At 26.6% G+C, this 21589-nt stretch overlaps 1 protein-coding gene across 3 annotated transcripts in view; it reads left to right on the top strand.

The window, feature by feature from the left end:
• The window catches only part of LOC100212769 (baculoviral IAP repeat-containing protein 6), a 72992-nt gene extending 51840 nt beyond the window's left edge, over nucleotides 1-21152 (top strand). For all 3 annotated transcript variants that reach the window (XM_065796509.1, XM_065796510.1, XM_065796511.1), the window contains 5 exons: nucleotides 2443-2714; nucleotides 3120-3349; nucleotides 12042-12281; nucleotides 12383-12571; nucleotides 20878-21152. In XM_065796509.1, the coding sequence (XP_065652581.1) occupies nucleotides 2443-2714; nucleotides 3120-3349; nucleotides 12042-12281; nucleotides 12383-12571; nucleotides 20878-21066 (1120 nt within the window). In that variant the 3' untranslated portion in view covers nucleotides 21067-21152. The remainder of the gene's footprint in view (nucleotides 1-2442; nucleotides 2715-3119; nucleotides 3350-12041; nucleotides 12282-12382; nucleotides 12572-20877) is intronic.
• Nucleotides 21153-21589: the final 437 nt, after the last annotated feature.

The following is a 21589-nucleotide window of genomic DNA, read 5'->3' as shown; positions in this document are numbered from 1 at the left end:
AAAAAAAAATTTTAATTTTTTTTGAAGGCGTTCGATATAAAATGATCATTATTTTTGTTAAAAAAAGTTTTTATAAAATAATGACTATTTTTGTTTAAAAAGTTTTCAATATAAAATCATTATTATTTTTGTTTAAAAAGTTTTCAATATAAAATCATTATTATTTTTGTTTAAAAAGTTATGCTTATTTCGAGAACCATGTTGATTGACTTTTTCCATTGATTTTTTCATATTAAGGGCGCGTTAAATTTTTGGGCTTTGTTTTTTCAAAAGTTTTGCAGGCTTTACTTTTATTTTATTTATTAAAAGTTTTACTTTTATTATCTGAATTACTAATCTAACTACTTTTTTTCATTTTTTTGTAACTTCAAATTATTAAGTATCTCACTATCAAACCATAGAGCTTCTTAACTTAAATTAAATACTAAATTTAAAAGCTTTTAACTTTTAAATTTAGTATTTAATTTAAGTTAACTTTTTATATCTGTTTATTAGATAAATAAAAATCCTCAAAAAAATATTTTTAATCATTTTTAATCATTTTCCTTGTTTTATTAATATATAATTAATTAATTGTAAATATTATCAATCATATTTATCAGTTAATGTAATGTTTAGGCTTAAGTCCATTATGCTCATTTTTTAAAGAGCAAAGCAAAATTAAGGTTTTTCATAACCTGGTATTTTGATTCAAAAATTTTTCCAAATTTTAACATCCTCTGCTATCTTTAGGTCCATCAAAGGCCCCAAACATTTATTAGGTCTTTAATATAAAATAAAAAAGTTTCTCAATAGTATGTCAACATGGCTCTCAAAAGAAGCAAAATTATATACAAATTTCAAAAATAATATTTTTTTATTAAAATTATGATTTTATTATATAAATATTTTTTAAATGAAAAATGAAAAAGCCCATCAAGGTTTTAAAAAAAAAAAAAAAATTTAATTTTTTTGAAGGCATTCAATATAAAATGATCATTATTTTTGTTAAAAAAAGTTTTTAATATAAAATAATGACTATTTTTGTTTAAAAAGTTTTCAATATAAAATCATTATTATTTTTGTTTAAAAAGTTATGCTTATTTCGAGAACCATGTTGATTGACTTTTTCCATTGATTTTTTCATATTAAGGGCGCGTTAAATTTTTGGGCTTTGTTTTTTCAAAAGTTTTGCAGGCTTTACTTTTATTTTATTTATTAAAAGTTTTACTTTTATTATCTGAATTACTAATCTAACTACTTTTTTTCATTTTTTTGTAACTTCAAATTATTAAGTATCTCACTATCAAACCATAGAGCTTCTTAACTTAAATTAAATACTAAATTTAAAAGCTTTTAACTTTTAAATTTAGTATTTAATTTAAGTTAACTTTTTATATCTATTTATTAGATAAATAAAAATCCTCAAAAAAATATTTTTAATCATTTTTAATCATTTTCCTTGTTTTATTAATAATATAATTAATTAATTGTAAATATTATCAATCATATTTATCAGTTAATGTAATTACTATCTATTGATATTAAACTTAATACTATAACTATTAATGTTAAAATTAATTATTGTTGTTTTTATTTTTGCTTTTGTGTTCAAATATCTCTAATAGTATTTAATTATCTCTATGATATTATCTCTAAGGGTATTTAATTATCTCTTTGAGATTATCTCTATGACATTATCTCTATAATATTATCTCTAAGGGTATTCAATTATCTCTAATAGTATTCTTAAGAGATGTGCTATATTATTTTAAATGAGGTTTTAACGCTGGAGCAACTACTCTATTTTTTGATTTTTTAGTTGTTGTTTTTTTTTAATGTTATTCACCTCCCCAAGGCCTAGAGGGCCACTACAGTTGAGGAGGCCACTTTTTTTTGTGGTTACTACCCTCTTTTAACTCTTGTTTTTATTTATGGTTCTTGAGATTTTCTGTATTTTCATATAATCAGCTAACTAAAAGACATCTAACTAACAAACTAAAAGAAATATAACTAACAAACTAAACGACATCTAACTAGCAAAGTAAATCAAAAAAGTTTAAATACTTTGTTTATAACAACATCTTTAAATCTTCAAGTCTTTGTATTTTTATTATTTTCAGTAGGTATTTACTTCAGAAGCTCTTAATATTTAATTTGTTTACTTTTTTAATATATCATTTATGAAGTTAATTAAATATAATATGCTTTAATAATTTATTAAAATATCATGTACCTCCAAATGTTGTAAAAATTCTTTTAAAAGAAAGCTATCAAATTTTTTTATTTCAGTTCATTTTTCATTTTCATTTTTTTGAATTCTTTCTGTGGTTGTTTTGAAGATTTTTAAGCTCGTTAAAGAAAAAAATTTTAAAAATTAAATCCTAATATTAAGTGTTTAATAAGAACAAGTTACACAGAGCTTAGTACATATATTTAATAAGTGTTAAACTTTAAATTTAGATTAATTAATAACACTAAAAGAACGATCTCTAAATCACGTGTGAAAATTTATATAGGCGAAGAAAATTTATATTCTGAGACTGACACTGAAGAGTTGAATATTTTGCTTTATCATATAGAATTGACATCAGATTTTGTACAGCATAAAGCAAATAACAAAGAGCTAAGTGCAGCAAATAAAAGTGACACTGTGATTGTTTGTACATCAGAATCCAATCATGCAAAAAACAGCGAACAGTTTTATCTAGCTGTGATGTCACAACTGCAATTTGGTAAATTTTGAACATTTGTTTATTGATTTGAGTTTTTCATATATTTATTTTTATTTCAATATTACATAATTGCTTTGTTTAATTTATAGGTAGCCTAGTTTTTTTTTCTTTCTTAAACAAAAAAAAAGTCATTATTTAGATTTTTGTTTTTTTTATGTTTTTGTTTTTTTCTTTAATTATTTAATTTTATTAGTAATTAAGTTTAGTTTAATGACAATTTTATAATCAATTAGTTTATTAATGATCATAATCTATTTTACTTTTTTTACATGTAAATTTTATTCATAATTTTTATTCTTTTTTGCTTGTTATTTTATTCATTATTATTCTAGTTTTGTTTAGCTAAGTTAATTTATGCATGATTGTTCGAAAGTTTCCAAAAAAAGATAATTGCTTTGTTTTTAGATACTTATGAAATTATTACAAATAAGGAAAATGGTATACTTCAATTTAATGTTCCATTTTATTATGAATCTGCTGTACGCTCTGCTGCAAGTACTAATAATGACACATCAAATTCTTTACGAGCTCGCAGACTAGCTCAAGAATTTGCAACCTTGTCAACTTCCCTGCCTTTATCATATAGCTCGACTTTATTTTTGCGATGTGATAGTGAGAGATTAGATGTTATAAAGGTAAATGCAAAAATAGAAGTTTTTTGAATTTGAAGTATATATGATTAGTTTATTGCAAATTTAAATTTACAATTTTTACTCAAATTTAAACAATAAAATAAAAAATTAAGTATGTAGTAGTAAGTGACCAGGGATTTTTGCAGACTTTTTGCAAACCCGGCCCTGGCAAAATTATATCATTTAGTAGGGGTTGATAGCCAAGGCTAGAAAAAAATTTATAATTCTTTATATAGTTTATATACTCTTTGCAATGACATTGCAAATAATGGACACTTTTTTCTAACAGTAAGAAATAACCTTTTTAAGAGACATTTATAAATTAAATGAAAAATAAAATCAACAAAAAAGAAGAATAAATGTTTTAAAAGAAAAAACGAAACCAAAATATCTGAAGGAAAATAAGTAAAAATGTAATGAAAATAAAGTTGAAAAAAAAGTTAATGATGACATAAATAAAATAAAGGAAAAAAAAATTTTTTAAATTGATTTAAACATCAGAAAAAAGCAATAAAAAAAGATCGACAAACCAATTTTTTTATTTTTATATATTTCTTTAGTTTTCCTTCATATATTTATTAGGATTATTTATTTACGATTTATTTTTATTTAGCTTTATGTAGTTATGCTGTTAAGTGGTCTTCTAGTAATGAATTTTTTTTTTCTTCAGTTTTTTAGCGTATATAGTTTTGCTTATTAATTTTTGTTACTTATTTGTTGTTTTATTTTTTAGTTATCGTTTATTTTTTAAGTGATATAAATTTTATATACAGTTATATTATTTGTTTTTATTTTCATTTTAGCCATTTATTAAATATGTTTTATTCTACCGAGTTTTAATAAGTTTTTTTCTTTATTATTATTTTTTTCTTTATTTATTTATTTTTTAATCTTATGTTTTTATTTTTTTGCCAAAATTACTCAAGGTAATTTTTTGTTTTGTTTGTAATGTTTGCTGTAACTTTAGTTTTGTTTTGATTATCTTAGTCTTTTTCTGTTTATGTTTCATTTATTTGTCATAATATTTGCAATAAATTTTGATTATTATGACAACTATGATTTATATATTTAGTAGTTGTTTTTATGTCATTACTGTTTGTAACTGTAACTTTGTATGTATAAACGATTGTTATAGAGAAAGTAATTTATTTAATAAAAAAAGTTATTGATTTATTTAAATTATTTAAACTACTATTATAATTATTAAAATAACACATTATTATTTATTATTATTGTTATTATGATTATTATTGTTATTATTGTTATTATTATTATTGTTGTTATTATTATTATTATTATTATTATTATTATTGTTGTTGTTATTGCTATTATTGTTGTTATTGTCATTGTTGTTATTATTATTGTTATTATTGTTATTATTATTATTGTTATTATTGCTATTATTGTTGTTAATATCATTATCACTATTACTATGATATAAGGTGTTTACTTGAGATTAGTATTTCAATACTATTTGTAAATATTCGTGAAAATTTATTTTCTGAATATATTTGATTGACTATATTATATAATTTTATACTTACATTTACTATTTATTAAATACTGGCATATATTTATATATTTTTGAACTCTAATTTACTTCCAACAAGGTTGCAAGCAACCACTATTAAGTTATGAGTTACTTTAAAATAGAAAATAGGGTTAAAAAGCTAGGAAACGGTTAACTTAATACTTAAAAATCTGTAGGTTGTATTAAAAAGGAAAACATGAAAATAAGACGTTTTTTGGATTATACTGGAATTAACTGGATTATTAAAAGTTTTTATAGCATGAAGGGACAGATACAGTAAAAAGATGCAACTTGTTGAATAAGAACCCAATAAAGAATGAGTTTTGGTTTATCGTAATAGAGATGATAGCTTATTTGAGCATTGACCATGATAGTATTTGCAAAAAAAGATAGAAATGCAACCTTACAACAATAGGAGAGTGGCTCAAGCTTGGCAGATAAAACAGGTCTAATTAAATTTACAATGTGTTTTTAGACTTTGTCTGACAGTAAGTTTTATTCTTCAATATAGCAGTTTTTGTTTTTATAGCAATTTTTCAGAATAAATTATTTTACTTAAAAATACTGAAGTAAATAAGGAATAGGTGCGAAAATGATCGGTGTGGAATAGATAAGTATAGAAAGACAGGTTTAGTAAAGACCTGTATTTTACAGGGCCGGAAAGGAACATTTATGGAACAGTTCTAATTTTTCTATCCAGTTCACCCCATAGTAACTCAATGGGGTTGAGGTCTGGGCTTTGGGGAGGCCAGGTCATTACACGTAATACATTTTCAGCTTTTTTGATTCTAAATAATTTCTACATAATAATGCAGTATGTTTAGAGTCATTATCATGCTTCAAAATAAAACTCTCCAATTAATTGAAGTCCCGAAGGGATTGCACTTGTTTCCAGGATATCTCTATAATGTTCTTTTCTCATTATACCATCGATTTTATGCAAATCTCCCACTCCATCCAGAGAGAAACAACCCCAAACTATCACAGAGCCTGCGGCATGTTTTATTGTTGGAACCAGACATTGAGTTAGCATTTTTTCTTCGGCAGATCTTTTAATGTAAACTCTTCGCTTATTTCCAAAAACTTCAAATTCTGACTCATTGGTCCAGAGTACTTGTTTCCATTCATCCATTGTCCAATTTTTGTGGAACTGTGCCCAACGGAATCTCTTCTGTCGATTAACTTTTCATAGATATGGTTTTTGGATAGCAACACCACCATGCAAATTAGCTTTTTGCAATCTTCCTTTGATTGTACTGACAGAAACTTTTTTTTCATGATCACAGTTGAAAATAGCTGTTATTTGTGGAGCAGTTAACATTCGATTACATTTACTGATGACTTTTATACGTCGGTCATCAGTTTTTGTTGTTATGCAAGAAGGACCTGGGCGATTTCTGTCTTCCAAACTTCCAGATTCTCGATATCAATGAGTTGTATAACTAACTATTGATTTACTTGGATTTGATTTTTTGACTATTTTTCTAACTGTATAGTCTTCTTGAAGCAAAGTGAGTATTGCTGTCCTTTTTTCTACACTTATTGGCTTACCTTTAGGCATATTATTTCCAATATTTTGGATTTACACTAAAAAAAAAAAATTAATTTTACCTTTGAACTTCTGCACTTGAAATTTTTTAAACACTACCACAAAATACACAAAATATCTGCATATAAAAACACAGTAAACAATAGAAATACTTGTTAAATGACAAACTCAAAAAATTTGAATCAATAATGTAAGATACAGGTTCATACGTGAATTTAATGTTTCTGGGTTCTCTGTTGTTTTTTTCATACGTTTTTTTCATATGTTCATATGTGACCTTTAATATGTTTCTGGGTTCTCTGTATTAATTTAAAATGATAAGACTTTTATTTGCGTGTACAGTTTATGTTACTTTAATATATTTACATTAAAATAACTTAATTTAGAATTTTTCTATACAAATTTTATTTAACTTGATTTATTTTTATATAAACATAAATTTTACTAATATAAATTAATAATCTTATAATGTAATTACATTTTAATATTGTTCTTTTGAAAAAATATTTTTTATCCTAACTTCCGTGGGCGGTATTGTATATATTTTATTTCAAATACTATGCAAATATATTTCATTTCAAATGAACTATCCAAATATATTTTATTTCAAATACAAGTATACAATTATATTTTACTAGCTGACTGGATCCGTAAAAATACAGGTTTTTTTAAGTCTATTTGACACCAGCCTTTTCTATACTTATTCCTTTTATATATATCCTAGCTTTCCGGCCCTGTAAAATACAGGTCTTTACTAAACCTGTCTTTCTATACTTATCTATTCCACACCGATCATTTTTGCACCTATTCCTTATTTACTTCAGTATTTTTAAGTAAAATAATTTATTCTGAAAAATTGCTATAAAAACAAAAAAATTAACATGTGAACCTTCTCCACATAGGTAGAGCTTATAAGAGATTTGTAATTTGATTTGTTTTTCTTCTAAATGCATATCATCGATAGCTTGGTGGTTTAGTGCACTGTCATTATGGGGGGGTTCATTTTGGGGGGTTTACGACCTCCCCTTAGCATAATAAGTTTTAAAATTTTTTCAATCTTGCTTATATATATTATAGCAAAAAAATAATAGTATAGCAAAAAGGATTTCTAAGTTTTAAAATGAAATTTTAAAGTTTGTTGGATTTATAAATTTATTATACAGGATTGCTCCATATACTGCCTTCAAACTCAACATATGCTAAAGACGTTTACACTTATAGACGTTTGATGTAACACTGCACAAATGGCAGAACTAAGAAGATCTTAGACCATAGAAAACTATAGACATGGCTATAAAGCTATAAAACACTAATCTAAAAGTTTAGCCCAATAAATTTTGTGCAGTGATGTTAGTTTGTAACAGAAAAAACTTTTATACATCAAGTTTGCTTTTGCATTTATCTTAAAATTTTTTATTAATTATATGGTGCATAAAGTAGCACATAAAGATGAAACTAGTAAAACTGGTATAGATCATTTCACAGATAAGAGTTTGTATTTATTACAATAATAATAAATAGTTTTGAAATGCAAAACAAAACAGCTTGAGCAAAAAAGACTTGTAATCATTAGAAAAGTTTTCCTTTATTACACACAATCCTGCATAAAATGTTATATAAATATATTTTTTACATTTGCATATAGCATATTTGTTTATATATATTGTTTAAATATAAGCGCAACTTTATTCCAATGCAATAAAGCTGCGCTTATTTAGAGAACCCGCTTGAAAAGTGTTGATTAATTGCAATCCGTATAAGAGTTTATAAAATGGTTTGTTTTTCAATTTCATGCATAAATTCGATAGATCAGTGGTTTAATGCGCTGTCATTGGTGCGAGGGTTTGAATCTGCATTTAAACACAATTTTTTCTTGCTATATATATTCATAGCAAAAAAATAAGTAAAAAGAAATAATAATAAAAAAAGGCTTTTTGTTGGTAAAATAAAAGTTAAATTTTTTTCTACCTTTTCTTTTTTTTTTTTTTTGCCTCCTCAGCAGCACCTTCTGGATTTACAGACCTGTCTTATTGAATTTTTTCTTTATAATTTTCAAACCATAACTTTTTTTCAGACCATCAACAGCTTATTAGGACTAATTATCTGAGCACATTAATAACGTATCTCAATAATGACACATACACAACAAATTTCTCCCAGTTTTTTTGAATTTTTAGCTTTTTTAAAAGTCCTTTCGTTTGTTATAGTGAATAATATCTTTACATATGTTATGTATATAATATCTATAAAATTTCAAAAATGTTTTATTTTGTATTTTTAAAAAATCAAAAAAAGTTTAAAAAAACACTGCCAGTTGTAGGATTCGAACCTCAGCTTTTTTGTTCAGAAGCTCTGTGAGCTAACCACTCGGCCACGCTGGCATGTTGATTATTGAAAATTTTAAAACTATATAATAAATAAAAGACTTTATAAAGTAGAAATAAATGGTATAGATCAAAATTAAGGCTGCAATGCAATTTTCAAGTGAAAGTAAAATGGGATTGTCTAATATCAATCCCGGGATTCCCTATAAGATCAAACAAAACAAAGCGTAATGAAAAAATATATAAAATAATAACAGTTTATGCGTATCAATAAAATAATTTTTATTAAGTATAAAATTGCAACAAGTAATTGTATTTTTAAATGTACAATGAAAAAGTTACCAAAAAATTTTGATTTAGAAAAGAAAAAAAGTGAAAATCTTTGCAATATATCATGTCAGTTAGCATATACACAATTTAAAAATTTAATACACTATCTTATTTTCTATCTAATATACACAACTTAAAAATTTAATTGACTATCTTCTTATCTGATATACACAACTTAAAAATTTAATTCACTATCTTCTTGTCTATCTAATATACACAACTTAAAAATTTAATTCACAATTTTCTTTAAAAAAGAGATTAATAAGCTTTAAAATAACATTGAAAAATATTTTTATAACATGTTTGAGGTACTAGCGATACCCACACTTTACATTATTATATAAAACAGTTTATACTTATACTATAATAACTTGTTGTATAATACAAATTTATGTTGTTAGTAAAAAGTTATTTATATAAATACTTTTTAAATATTCATGGTAGTTAAATTTTTTAATAGCTTTTTAAATTAAATTTTTAAGTTAAAATTTTTAAGTTAAATTTTTTAATAGTTTAGTTACTATTGTTAGTTATTCTGTTATGTTCTGTAATTCTGCAAAATAAACTTTTTTCAAATTGAAAAAAAAGATAGACTCTTAAAAATAAAAATTAATTTAGCATGGCGATGTGGATTTTACAAGTAATAGTAACTCAGCTGTTTGGAAATATTTTTCTACAAGATGAGGAAGGCCAGACAGCAATGTGTAAAATGTCAAACTGCAAGAAGATTTTAAATATTGGTTGTGGTTCAACAAATGAACTTCATATACACATGTTGTCAGCGCATAATGCGAAGGTTGAAATTCCAACCCAACCTAATATTACCAAAGAAAGCTCATCAGATAAACCACCAAAAAAGAAATCTAAACCACTAACAGAATACTTTTCAATTTATGAAAGTGAAGATAAAACACTTTATGCTAAATTTGCTCACCTAAAGGCATCTGATAGGCTTTCATTTATTATGATTTGTTCTTCAAAAGAATTGCATGCTGCTTTAACTGCTACGGGATTCAGAAATCTACAAATGTCAGTAAACACAATTCGTAATCATGTAGTAGAGTACAGCAAAAAATAAGATTAGGTTTAGTTCATCAATTTGAATCACACGATTTTCTTTGTCTTTTGACGAATGAGCGTCACTTCGAAATTATCGCTATATAAATGTTCACATTCATGGCCAAAACTATCACTTTTGGAGCTTAGGTTTATTGCAAATAATAATGCTAGCATAAAAGTGAATTGAATTGTTAGTAAAAAAAACTTAAAGTCCATATTCTTGATCTACACAGCAACATTGTGGCTAGAATGACCAACAGAGCTTGTGTTATGAAAAAAGTTGGAAGGTTGCTGGCTGCTAATTAATAGTTATGTTTTGCCCACAGCATACAACTTGCTGTAATTGATTTTTTTTATAAAAGAGAGAATTCAATGCAAATCAGCCTGAATTTAAAAATGAAGATTTACTGGGTTACAATCATGAAAATATAAGACCTAAAATTTAACTAAATGAATTTCATTATGTGCCAGTCATATAAAAAGTACATAAATTGATACTAATATTTAGATGATAGCAAGAACAAAAATACTTTAATCTTACAAAAATATATCAATGCTGAATTTGGAAAACAACTGTCTTTAATAATGGACTGTAAGACATGGTGGGGCAGCTTTCTGTTAATGCTTAAATGATTTTACAAAGTAAAAAATTGTATATAAAAAATCAATTGATATTTACCCAGTTCAAGATAATTCTTTGTCACATGATGAAATGACAATGAATATTAGAGATTATTACAACTTTAGTTCCTAAGCAACGATTGAAGCACTTTGTTGCCAAGATTCTAACCTATTTATAGCTGACATTGCTATTAATTTCATTCTTAAAAAATTAAAAGATGCAGACAATAACACAAGTTAGGAAATGTGTAAAGCTTTAATGGTTCATATGCATGCTTGCCAAACTGATAAGTGGATTTTTGCAATACCTACATAATAATCGAAGCTTTGTTGAGTCGATAAAGAAATAATTAGTGTCTTCTTCATTTAAATGTCAAAAAATTCTGGTAGAATTGCTGGAAAGATTAAACATTTTTAATCCTGCTCTAGTAAGAACATTAGTTGAGTCTGATATCCTGGATTTGATTGAGGAACCTGTAATCGTACCTGAGTCTGTAAATAATCCTTCAAGTATTGAAGAGAAACTTAATCGTGTTATTAAAGAATGACAATCACCGATGCAACCAGTTAGACATGAGACACTGTTGTCAAAAATTCAAAAGAAATGACACTATTTGGAAATGGTGTAACACGTGTCGATTGTTTAGAAAGAGCTTATTCAGTTCTAATGACCATGAAATTGACAAGTGTTGAGGCTGAGCGGATATTTTCTTACAGGACTGTTCAATACCAAAATTCATAACCGTTTGAGCATTGAAAATAAAGACATGTTATGCTTCCTAAATTCCCATTTCAAAGCACATAAACATATATTTCCTGATTTCTAACGTAATTTCTTAACATTAATTAACATGTTAAATTAACATGCATGTAACAATGTAATCCAAACTGCCTTCATTTAATAAATATATTTTCATTTAATAAATATATTTTCAGTTAATAAAGATATTTTTTGTTAAAAATGTACTATTTAATACTATGTAGATGTTATATCTGTTTTTCAATCCCAGGATCAATCATAGGATCCCGGGATTGATGTTGTTTAATACTGGAATCCGGGGGTTAAGAAAGACTCCAGAGATTGTAATTTCTATATGCAAATACATTTTATTTCAGATAAAGTATGCAAATATATTTTATTTCAAATAAACAATAAAAATATATTTTATATCAAATAAAGTACACAAATGTATTTTATTTCAAAATAATTTTATCACTTGTTGGTACCAGTTAATTATTTTTTTGTCAATATTTTTTCTATTGTTAACTTTTTTATTGTAGGTTCTTATCACAGGACCTGAAGACACACCTTATGAAAATGGTTGTTTTGAATTTGATGTTTACTTTCCAGCCGAGTATCCAACTTCTCCAATGAGTATCAATTTAATAACTACTGGGAAACAAACCATAAGGTTTAATCCTAACCTATACAATAATGGTAGGGTCTGCTTAAGTATACTTAACACATGGAGTGGCAGACCAGAAGAAAAATGGAATTCACAAACCTCTAGTCTTTTGCAGGTACTTGTAAACTATAGGTTTTATTTTAAATAAGTCCTTTTTTTTTTCTTCAAAAGTTCACAATATTTATTATTTGTTAATTATTTTTATGCTTCAATTAGGTCCTTGTTTCAATACAGTCTTTAATTTTGGTAAGTGAACCATATTATAATGAACCTGGTTATGAACAAATGCGTGCGACACTACAGGGTCAGCAAAACTCGCGTGATTACAATGCAAATATTCAGCAAGCAACAATAAAATGGGCAATGATCGAACAGATTAAAAATCCAACATTATGTTTTCAAGAGGTTTGTTAATTATTACCTGTAGTTTATTCTCTTAGATTATATATATGGACTTGAAACCATTTTTTTTTTTTTTTTATTTTGGGAATTTTCAAACAGTTATTAGTCCAATTAAAGCTATAATATTGAATATATTCTGATTTGACATTTTTTGGAATTAAATAAGCTGTAAGAAAACAGATTTTTTATCCAAGTGTTTAAATTAGACAAAAAAAATGCATTTATTTCGTTCACTTAAAAATGGTGGAATTTTGTAACATTTAATTTTTTCAACTGCATAAAAAATTCACTGCTTAATTTTTTTTTTTTTTTTCTTTTTTGAAAAAATTTAAAATTGTATGATACCATAAAAAAAAATAAAACCAGATAAAAACAGATAATAGCAAAATTAAAAATTGGATAACTGCACATAGGTTCATGCTTAAAGACCTAGGTTCATTTAAGCCTATAAGGCTTTTCCAACTTTTTGTTTTATTTTACTAGAAATAAAATTCCTTGTGAACATTAAAAATATGTACAAAGTGTACATAGTTTAAACAACACAAGTTTTAATAACACATGTTTATAACATAATCATTTTGTAAAAATAAAATTTAGTTTTACATAAAATAGGTAAAAAAAACTAACTATTGCTTTGTTGTTTTGTTTTTACAATATTTTAATTTTAAGTTTTTAGTTACTCACAGACTTTTTTAAAATAAAAAAATAGTTAATTTTTATTTATCACTTGGTTGCAAAGAAAAATAAATAAAAGTTTATGGAAAAAAAAAATTGAAATAACAGGCTGTCAAGTTGTCATTTTTTTCGTATTTTTCTGGGTCTTTTTTTTTTTCTTTTTTTTTTGTGAGTTTTTATCATTTTTTCATTTTTATTTTTTTTTAATTTTTTTAATTGAAATTTTTTTTAAGTATTTGGATTAAGTTAAGGTATATTTTACTTTAATGTTATTTTTTTGTAATTTGAGTTATTTTTGATAATTTAAATAAATTTTACAATAAATATCATCTTACAATATTTTTTTTTCAAGTGTTATTTAAGTATTGTAATTTTTTGAATTGTTAAATTGTTTTTATTACTTTTATTGGTTGATAAACTAAATTGAGAACTAAATTTTGGATAAAATTATCAGTGTTTGTAAAGTTGCTAATATCTATTTTTAATTTTTAATATATTAATCAATAGATAGGTCTATATTAATCAATGGATAGGTCAAAGCCATAATGGTTAAATGAAATCAAGTTTGGCTATAAAAGCTTGACAAAAATCAATTTAAAATTAAACTATGGGCCGAGAAAAAAAACTCTGATTATGCAGCCTGTAAACTATGTCTGATTTGAAAATAAAACCATTTTTTAGTGATTTGTAATACAGTTTAGTTGGTTTTCAAGTAGGGTTTGTAATCCCGAGCTATATTTAAAATCCCGGGATTTAGGGATTACATTTACCTATTCCCGGGATCCCGGGATTTTGAAATACCTGTTTTTGAAAGATTTTAACATATTATTTTAGAAAAATTTTAAGGAAATTAATAAGACATTTAAAGTATGTTTAGAAAAAACTTACAAATTTCAAAGAAGTTCTTTGGTTTGTTAATATTATACATACTTAATTATTAAATTATAAAGACGTTGTTTTTGTAGATATAATATACGTATGCAATTATTTTTGATTATTCTTAAAATATGTTTTGAGGAAGCAGAGCACATCCAAAGTTTCATCCCCCAAACGACTTCTTATTAATGTTGCAAAAAGTCTGGCTGCAGAAAAAGCGTGTTCTTATTCCACACTGGTAGGCTTAATAGTCATTAAAAAATCATACGCTCTTTTCAAAAAATCACCACATGTTCCTTCATTTTCAAACAACACCATTTCCTTTTGAATTTTCATCGATAATGTCTCACATCGAGTTGGTATGCTGGGCAAATGTGCTTTTTTTATAGCTTTATTAAGTTCGTCTGTGATTTTTTTGCTGTTTTTAAGAGCAAAAGAAATAGATTCAGATGAAGAGTCAGAAGAATCAGAAACAATTTTGAATAGTGCCTCATTTGAAACAGAAAGTTCAACTTCTGATTCAGATTCATGAGCTTTTAATGAAGTAGCTGGATTTGTAGCGTCTAGTCTTTCAAGTAACTCAACTATTAATTTGCGACATTTTATTGAAGTCGGAACTGTTACTAGCTCTATTTCAGATTCGAACTGAATGTTGGTTCTACCATTGTGCAGATACTGAAGGATCCCACTTGCATCGGTACGCCTTTGTTGCATTCGAAGAACGAGAGATAAATGCAACTTTTGACTTATAACGTTGTTAGCATCTTTAAGTTTTTTTAACATAAAAGTTATGGCAACATCGGCTGTAAACAAATTAACATCCCGACGGCAGAAGGCCTCAACTGTTGCTTTTACTGGAAGTAGCGCATTAATGATAGCAGATACAGTTTTAAGCTCAATATTAGATAAAGCCAAAGATTCACCTTCCGGTAGACTTATGTCTATTAATGCCTTTTGTATACAATTTTTTAATAAATAGACGCGTTGAAGCATTGACAAAAGACTATTCCATCTTGTCTTGAAGTCTTTAATTAGAGCTATTTGTTTCCCAAATTCAGCCGCAACATACTTCTGCAAGATATTGTTTTTTTTTGGTGGTCGTCTGAACATTACTATTACTTTTCGTACCTTTTTGATCACTGGACCACAATTTACCTCAGTAACATCAAATTCGTTTCCTCGATGCCAATTATGACTAGCATCAAGATCAACCAGTTTATCGTTGTCAGAAAAATCATCATCCTCGCAAGAGTTACTCTCTGAAAAATCGTCTTCTATATCTGATTGTTCGTCTTCATCGAATTGCTGATCTGTTTCTCTTTCTATATCCTGCTTTTGATATAGTACTTCAATAACGGCCAGTTGCACACCATGGGCAAAACATAACTGTTGATTTACAGGTAATATTCTCCCAACTGCTCCAGAACTGACAATTTCGTGCATGTAAATTAATATTCATGTAGCAACGGTTACGCAATGATGTCCATTCATCAAAAGATAAAGAAAATCTTTCCTACACCGAATTTTTTATTTTTTTTTGCTATTTCAGTAATAAAAAAACTCCTTATTTTTTTGCTGTAATCTACAACCATTTTATGCACAGTGTTGACTGTTGTGGGTAAACTTTTGAATCCTGTAGCTATAAGACCTGCACGTATATCACTAGAACGGCATATCACGTAGAACAAAATCCCATCAATGGTTGTTTATTGTGCAAGTGTAGCAGGAAGTGATTTTTCTTCTCGCTCCAATATCGGAAAATAATTGGTTAACGTTTTGTTTTTTTTTATTGGTGGTTCATCTTGTGTGTTTACTGAAATAGTAGTTAGTGTGTGGGTAATTTTATGGACGGAAAGTAAGTGCGTATGGAGACCTTTCGTTGAACTACCTCCAATTTTTAAAATTTTTTTGCAGTCAGTAGACTTACACATTGCTGTTTGCCCTTTTTCTTCTCTTAAAAAATGTTTCCAAACAGCAGAATTACTTTTTTTGTCATATTTCATGTGCGAAGCCATTATAATTTTAGAAAATTTACTGTTCAAAAAACCAGCAATTTTATTTTTTATTAAAACTTGTACTTTAAAAAAGTCACAAACAGATAACGTCTATTCGAGATAAAAATTGTCAGAAACTTGAATAAATGCGACTAAGCACCAAAAATTTTTAAGAATGTAATTGCAATCCAATTTCAATTGTTATAACAACTTTAATCCAATTATTCAAAAACATAACTGCAAGAATTTCGAAATTGTTAAGTTCGTACTTTAATGCAATCGAACGAAAAAAATAATTTAATTTAAAAATTTTCAACTGAAAACAATTTCAAAAAAAATCCAGGGATTAAATGCTTAATCCTGGGATTTCGGGATTGTTAAAAACCGGGGAATCCCGGGATTTCAGGATCTCGGGATCCCAGTATTCCCACCCCTATTTTCAAGCCTTTTTCACCATTCTACAAAACATCATAATTTACTACATAACATCATAAATTAGTTTCTGATATTCGATTTTCAAAAATAGCTCGTCATTTATATGAAGAATAAAATAAAAACTCTATTGGGGGAGAGAAAGTAGTACAATTAGAGTATTCTATAAATTATAAAATTTCAGCTGCAGAACTATATAGCTGTTTAAAGTAAATGATGTTCCTTTAAGACATTGTGATAATAGATCATTATTTCAAAGAATGTTTCCAGATAGTATAGTATAGTAGACAAAAAGCTTCATATGTATTCCAAGATGGCCTCTGTTAGAGAAGCACCTGTGCTCTAGTAATCAATAAGTTAAGGTGCTTTTACTTTAATGTTTGACAAAACAATTACAGCACAGCAAAAAAAAAACAAAGGGATCTTCTACGTCGTTTTTAGTCAGAAGAAGATCAAGTTTTTACAAGATATTTAACATTGCTGTTCTTTGGCAGATCAATTGCAGAAGATGTCAAATAAATGCTTGCAGATATACATCAAAATTAAAGATTTGATTTACCATGGGATCAACTATTTAATACTTCAGCTGATGGTTTTAAAATAAACAAGGCAATTTGGAAGTTGTTAAATTCTGATCTTCATAGCCATGGTTTTAATGGATTATTACCATTTGTAAGTTGCACTTTGCACACAGAACATAATGCATTTCGAAAAGCAATAATAGTTTTAAATGATTACGCTGAGTAGCTTTCATTTGATTGGTTTAAGGTATGGATTTTGTTTGTAATTTTATTATTAGTATTATTAAAAATGAAATTATTTTTCACTCATTAATATAAAGTTGTTAGTAAAAGTCTTTATGCTTAAGTTTGAAATGTGTTTTTTTTTTTATAGTTGTAGAAAGCACTCTGCAAGATAGAGGATTTCAAAATATTAGCTGATTGCGTTTTCATTGAAGATGAAATAATTTTGTAAAAATAAATTTGTAAAAACTAGATGGCTTATAGCTTATGGTATAGCTTCCTTGTTTGAAAAATACTTGACCATATTCCAAGATGAAGGACCACTTATTCATATTTTATTTTCTAAATCGAAAGATCTTTTAATATAATGATGCGTTTTCTGAAACTTTCTGTTGTTAATGGTAAACTTTCCAAAAATCTTTTAAAAGTTCACTTTTCTGATTCAACTATCCGCCTTGGTTTAAATAAAATGGATTTTGGCGAGATAGCTAAAAACCAAGTACTTTGCTTTTTAATATTTTGTTGCACATTTTATTTAAGAGTAAATACAAACAAATGTTTGTTGAATTAGTTATTGAATATTTTAATCTTTTCTAGATATTTAAAAAAGTTATTTAGTATTTCTAACTGATGTTGAGTTGCAAAAATTAATATATAATTTTTAGGTGAAAAAAATTTCATGTGAAAAAAAAAAGAAATATCTGCTCACAGCAAATGAGAGATGGATGTATATCCGTTGTAAAATATAAAAAAAACTTCCGCTTGATTTGCAGGTATTAAAAGATTTTACTTGTTTGCTTGACAAGGAATATGGAAAAACTAAGTATCTATATCTCAGTAAAGTTGTTAAGAGCTGTTTAACAATTCAGAATGGAAACGCTAGTGCAGAGCAATGTTTATCGCATAATAAAAATACATTGACTTCAGAGCGAGTAAAACTAAATGATGAAACATTATGGCTCTGAGAATATCAAAGGAATACGCAAGAAGTTGCAATGCAGTCTATAATATTGATTCTCTCTCTAAAGACGTTGTTCAAGCAGTGCAAAATGCTCATATATTATATAAAAAAAAGAAAATTTGAGGAAGAAGCAGAAAAAGCAACAAAGTTTATTCATAAGCAAGAACTTAATGACAAATAAAAACGACTCATAGGAATTATTGGAAAAATTCAAAAAGAAAAAAAAAAAATTAAAAGGAAAAAAAATTTGAAAATGATGAGAAAAATGCAGATCTAGAGTTTCAACTTGCTCAGAGAATGCTGGATGAAGCGACAAAGTCTATACAAAGAAGACATGATAGAAATAAAAATTTCCCATGAAATGGTAAACAGTCCAAAAAAAATCTTGAAAATGCTACAGCACATAGAAATAAACAAAAAAGTTAAGAATAAATATTAAGAGTTATTATTGGTTTAAAACGAAAAAGTGAAATCGGTAGTTTAATCGTTTCAAAAGTACCGTAAAAAAAAGTTGTTGTGAACTTCTTTATTACATTTTGAATCTTATTTGTTGTTGCAAGTTATTTGGTGATTGCTCTATTCTGTTAATTTATTTTATATTATTTTAGACATTTTTTGTGACTTCTGATTTATTTTGTTTTTAAAAACAGTTGTTAAACTTTTCTTTTTTTTTTTTTATGAATATTGTCATTTTTTTCTATTTTTTACCATTTTTCCACTCAAAATGCCGTCATTTTTTTTCATTTTTTTATAAAGTTGTTGCTTGACAGCCTGAAATAAAAACTTGCACCTATGCTCGAAAAAACATATTAATTAAAGCACTGAAGAGGTATTAAGACTTTTAAACCTAGTTAGAGCCTTCCATTTTTTCAATTAAAAAAATCTGAAAATAATTTTGGATAAATTTATTTATGACTACACAGTATCTAAACATTTCAATATTATGTTCAATGTTATGTCAATGGTCAAAAAGACGTCGATGTACCCATTTCTATTCTGTAGGAACAAAGCTCCTTCATTTCAAAACATTGATTATTATACTTTTGAATCTTTGAAACAGATTACTAAATAAGTGAATCGTTTATTTCAGAAACCTGTTAAGTGCGCTTTTTTCAATTTTCAGAAAACTAAAAAAAACTTAAAATTAGTGATGGCTTTGGATTGGGAAAAAATTCAGTGTTTATTATTGTATTGCAAAAACAAGTAATGCTTGGGGCTAATTTAAAAAGTTTTTTTTTATCCAAAATATTTTCTGCAATAAAATAAAACTTCCTACCTAAAAAAAAAAGTCTGTCTTCTTTTCGAATTCCCCTCCCAGAAGTTTTATCTGAGTTGAGAGTCTACTTGCAAAATTGCGGCCACTTAGTATTGAAAGCGTAGATCATGTCGTTTGTTACTTGGTGAATAGCACCCTGATTTAAGAATCATCCTAACATGCTGATTTGGTGTGTAAACTCTATCAACTCTTTGAACAACACGTTTGATGCAGCCAAATTTTCAATCACAGTGTAAAAATGAGGTAAATAGTTATGAATAGTTATGAATATTCCTATATCACAATGATTCATCAAGAAACTCACCTTATGTTGATTATTGTTTTTGAAAAGGTTATCACTGAACAGAATTAGATGCTTAATTCCACTAGGAATTTCAGTTTTCAAAAAATGTAGTATTATGGAGTAAACCTCCTCCTTATTGGCCTCACCTCGGTGGTAAATGTACATTTTAGCTTTCTTTTTTTTTCTTCATGTCTTTCTGCATAAGACGTTGTGACTAAAGTTGACCTTTCATAATTTATAATAATATTGTCTTTGAAAAAAATGTCACTTAACAAGTTTCTGAAATTAATGACTCAAGTAATTAAGGAAAAGTAAAAAAAAAATAATAATAATCGTTTGATGTTTAATTAACAGTGAATTTTTATTAATTTTCAATCCCTTTTTTAACAGCAAACCAAAATAATAAAAAAAGTTATATAAAACTAAATATTTTTTGACGAACTGATTTGAGGGTTTCGAATTCTGATAAGTTTGAAAAAACTAAACTACACAAGTCTGTGTGGCTGTGTGGTCTATGCGCACTGATGTTTTAAGTTTAAAAAAACCAAACTAAACAAGTCTGTGTGGCTGTGTGGTCTATGCGCACTGATGTTTTAAGTTTAAAAAAACCAAACTAAACAAGTCTGTGTGGCTGTGTGGTCCACTGCGCACTGTGGTTGTGTGGTCCACTGCGATGTTTTAAGCGTCAAGTAGCGTAAAAATACACACAACGGCAAGAGGTTTGAAAATACGAATGGAAACGTCATAATGCGTGAAAATACGAATCAAAACTTCAAGAGACGTGAAATTACGAACCGAAACGTCAATATGCGTGAAATTACGAATAGAAACGTCAAGTATCACGCTAATTGATGAAATTGTAATACGCAATTGAGTTAAGGAAAGCTTTTAGTCATTTGCTTCTTGACGTTGTATTTTTACGCTGCTTGGCACTTAAAACATCAAAACTTAAAATTTTATTTCCATGATTTGTTTCTTCTTACGTGTAAATTACTTTATTTCAAAAGAATTTTAAAAAATGTAACCCTTTTTAATACATAACTAATGTGAATCCTTTTATGTTTTGTAGATTATTCATAAACATTTTTTATTGAAGCAAACACGTGTTATTGCTCAATGTGAGCGGTGGTTAGCGGAATTAAAGCAAAAAGGTAATACACAAAGCTATCAATCTTTAAATATACACTTCTCCGAACTAAAGACCGAGCTAATGAAGCTAGAAAAAAATAAAAATAGTGGCATTACAAATTCCATGTAATTTTAAATTAATGATCGAAATTTCACATTGTCAACGGAGTTATACTTGTAAATATTGCCGTTTTCTAGAAAAGATTTTTTTTTTAATTTTATGACTAATATTTGTAGTGTTTGCCTCGTGAAACTTTTTTAATGAAAGTTTCTAATTTAGATTTTTGCAATCAATTTTGATTGCAAAAATTTTTTTGCAATCAAAATTGATTTGAAATTTTTTTTTGATTTGTTAGAATTTCAAGTGTTGCTTTGTCTGTTCCATTTATAAATTAGAGATGTAATCTTTAGTCAAATGTAATCAACAAAGTGACCTACAAAAATGGTAAGCCATAAGAGTTTTCACAAATTCTGTCATTTTACCTAAGATTAGCCATCCTTGTTTGTTGTTATTGTTGCTGTTATTGTTTTTAATGCTTATTTTGATCGGCAATCTGCCTAAAGGTTCTTTATTTTTAAATATTCTTTCTAGGTCTTCTTTTGGTTATTCTAGAGACATTACTTCTGTGTGTTTTTGCATGTAACTAAAATAC

The sequence above is a fragment of the Hydra vulgaris genome, chromosome 04 (genome assembly GCF_038396675.1).
Source record: "Hydra vulgaris chromosome 04, alternate assembly HydraT2T_AEP".
In the NCBI taxonomy this organism is placed as follows: Eukaryota; Metazoa; Cnidaria; class Hydrozoa; order Anthoathecata; family Hydridae; genus Hydra; species Hydra vulgaris.
The sequence above is the reverse complement of the archived record's forward strand: the minus strand, read 5'-3'. Positions and strand labels throughout refer to the sequence as shown.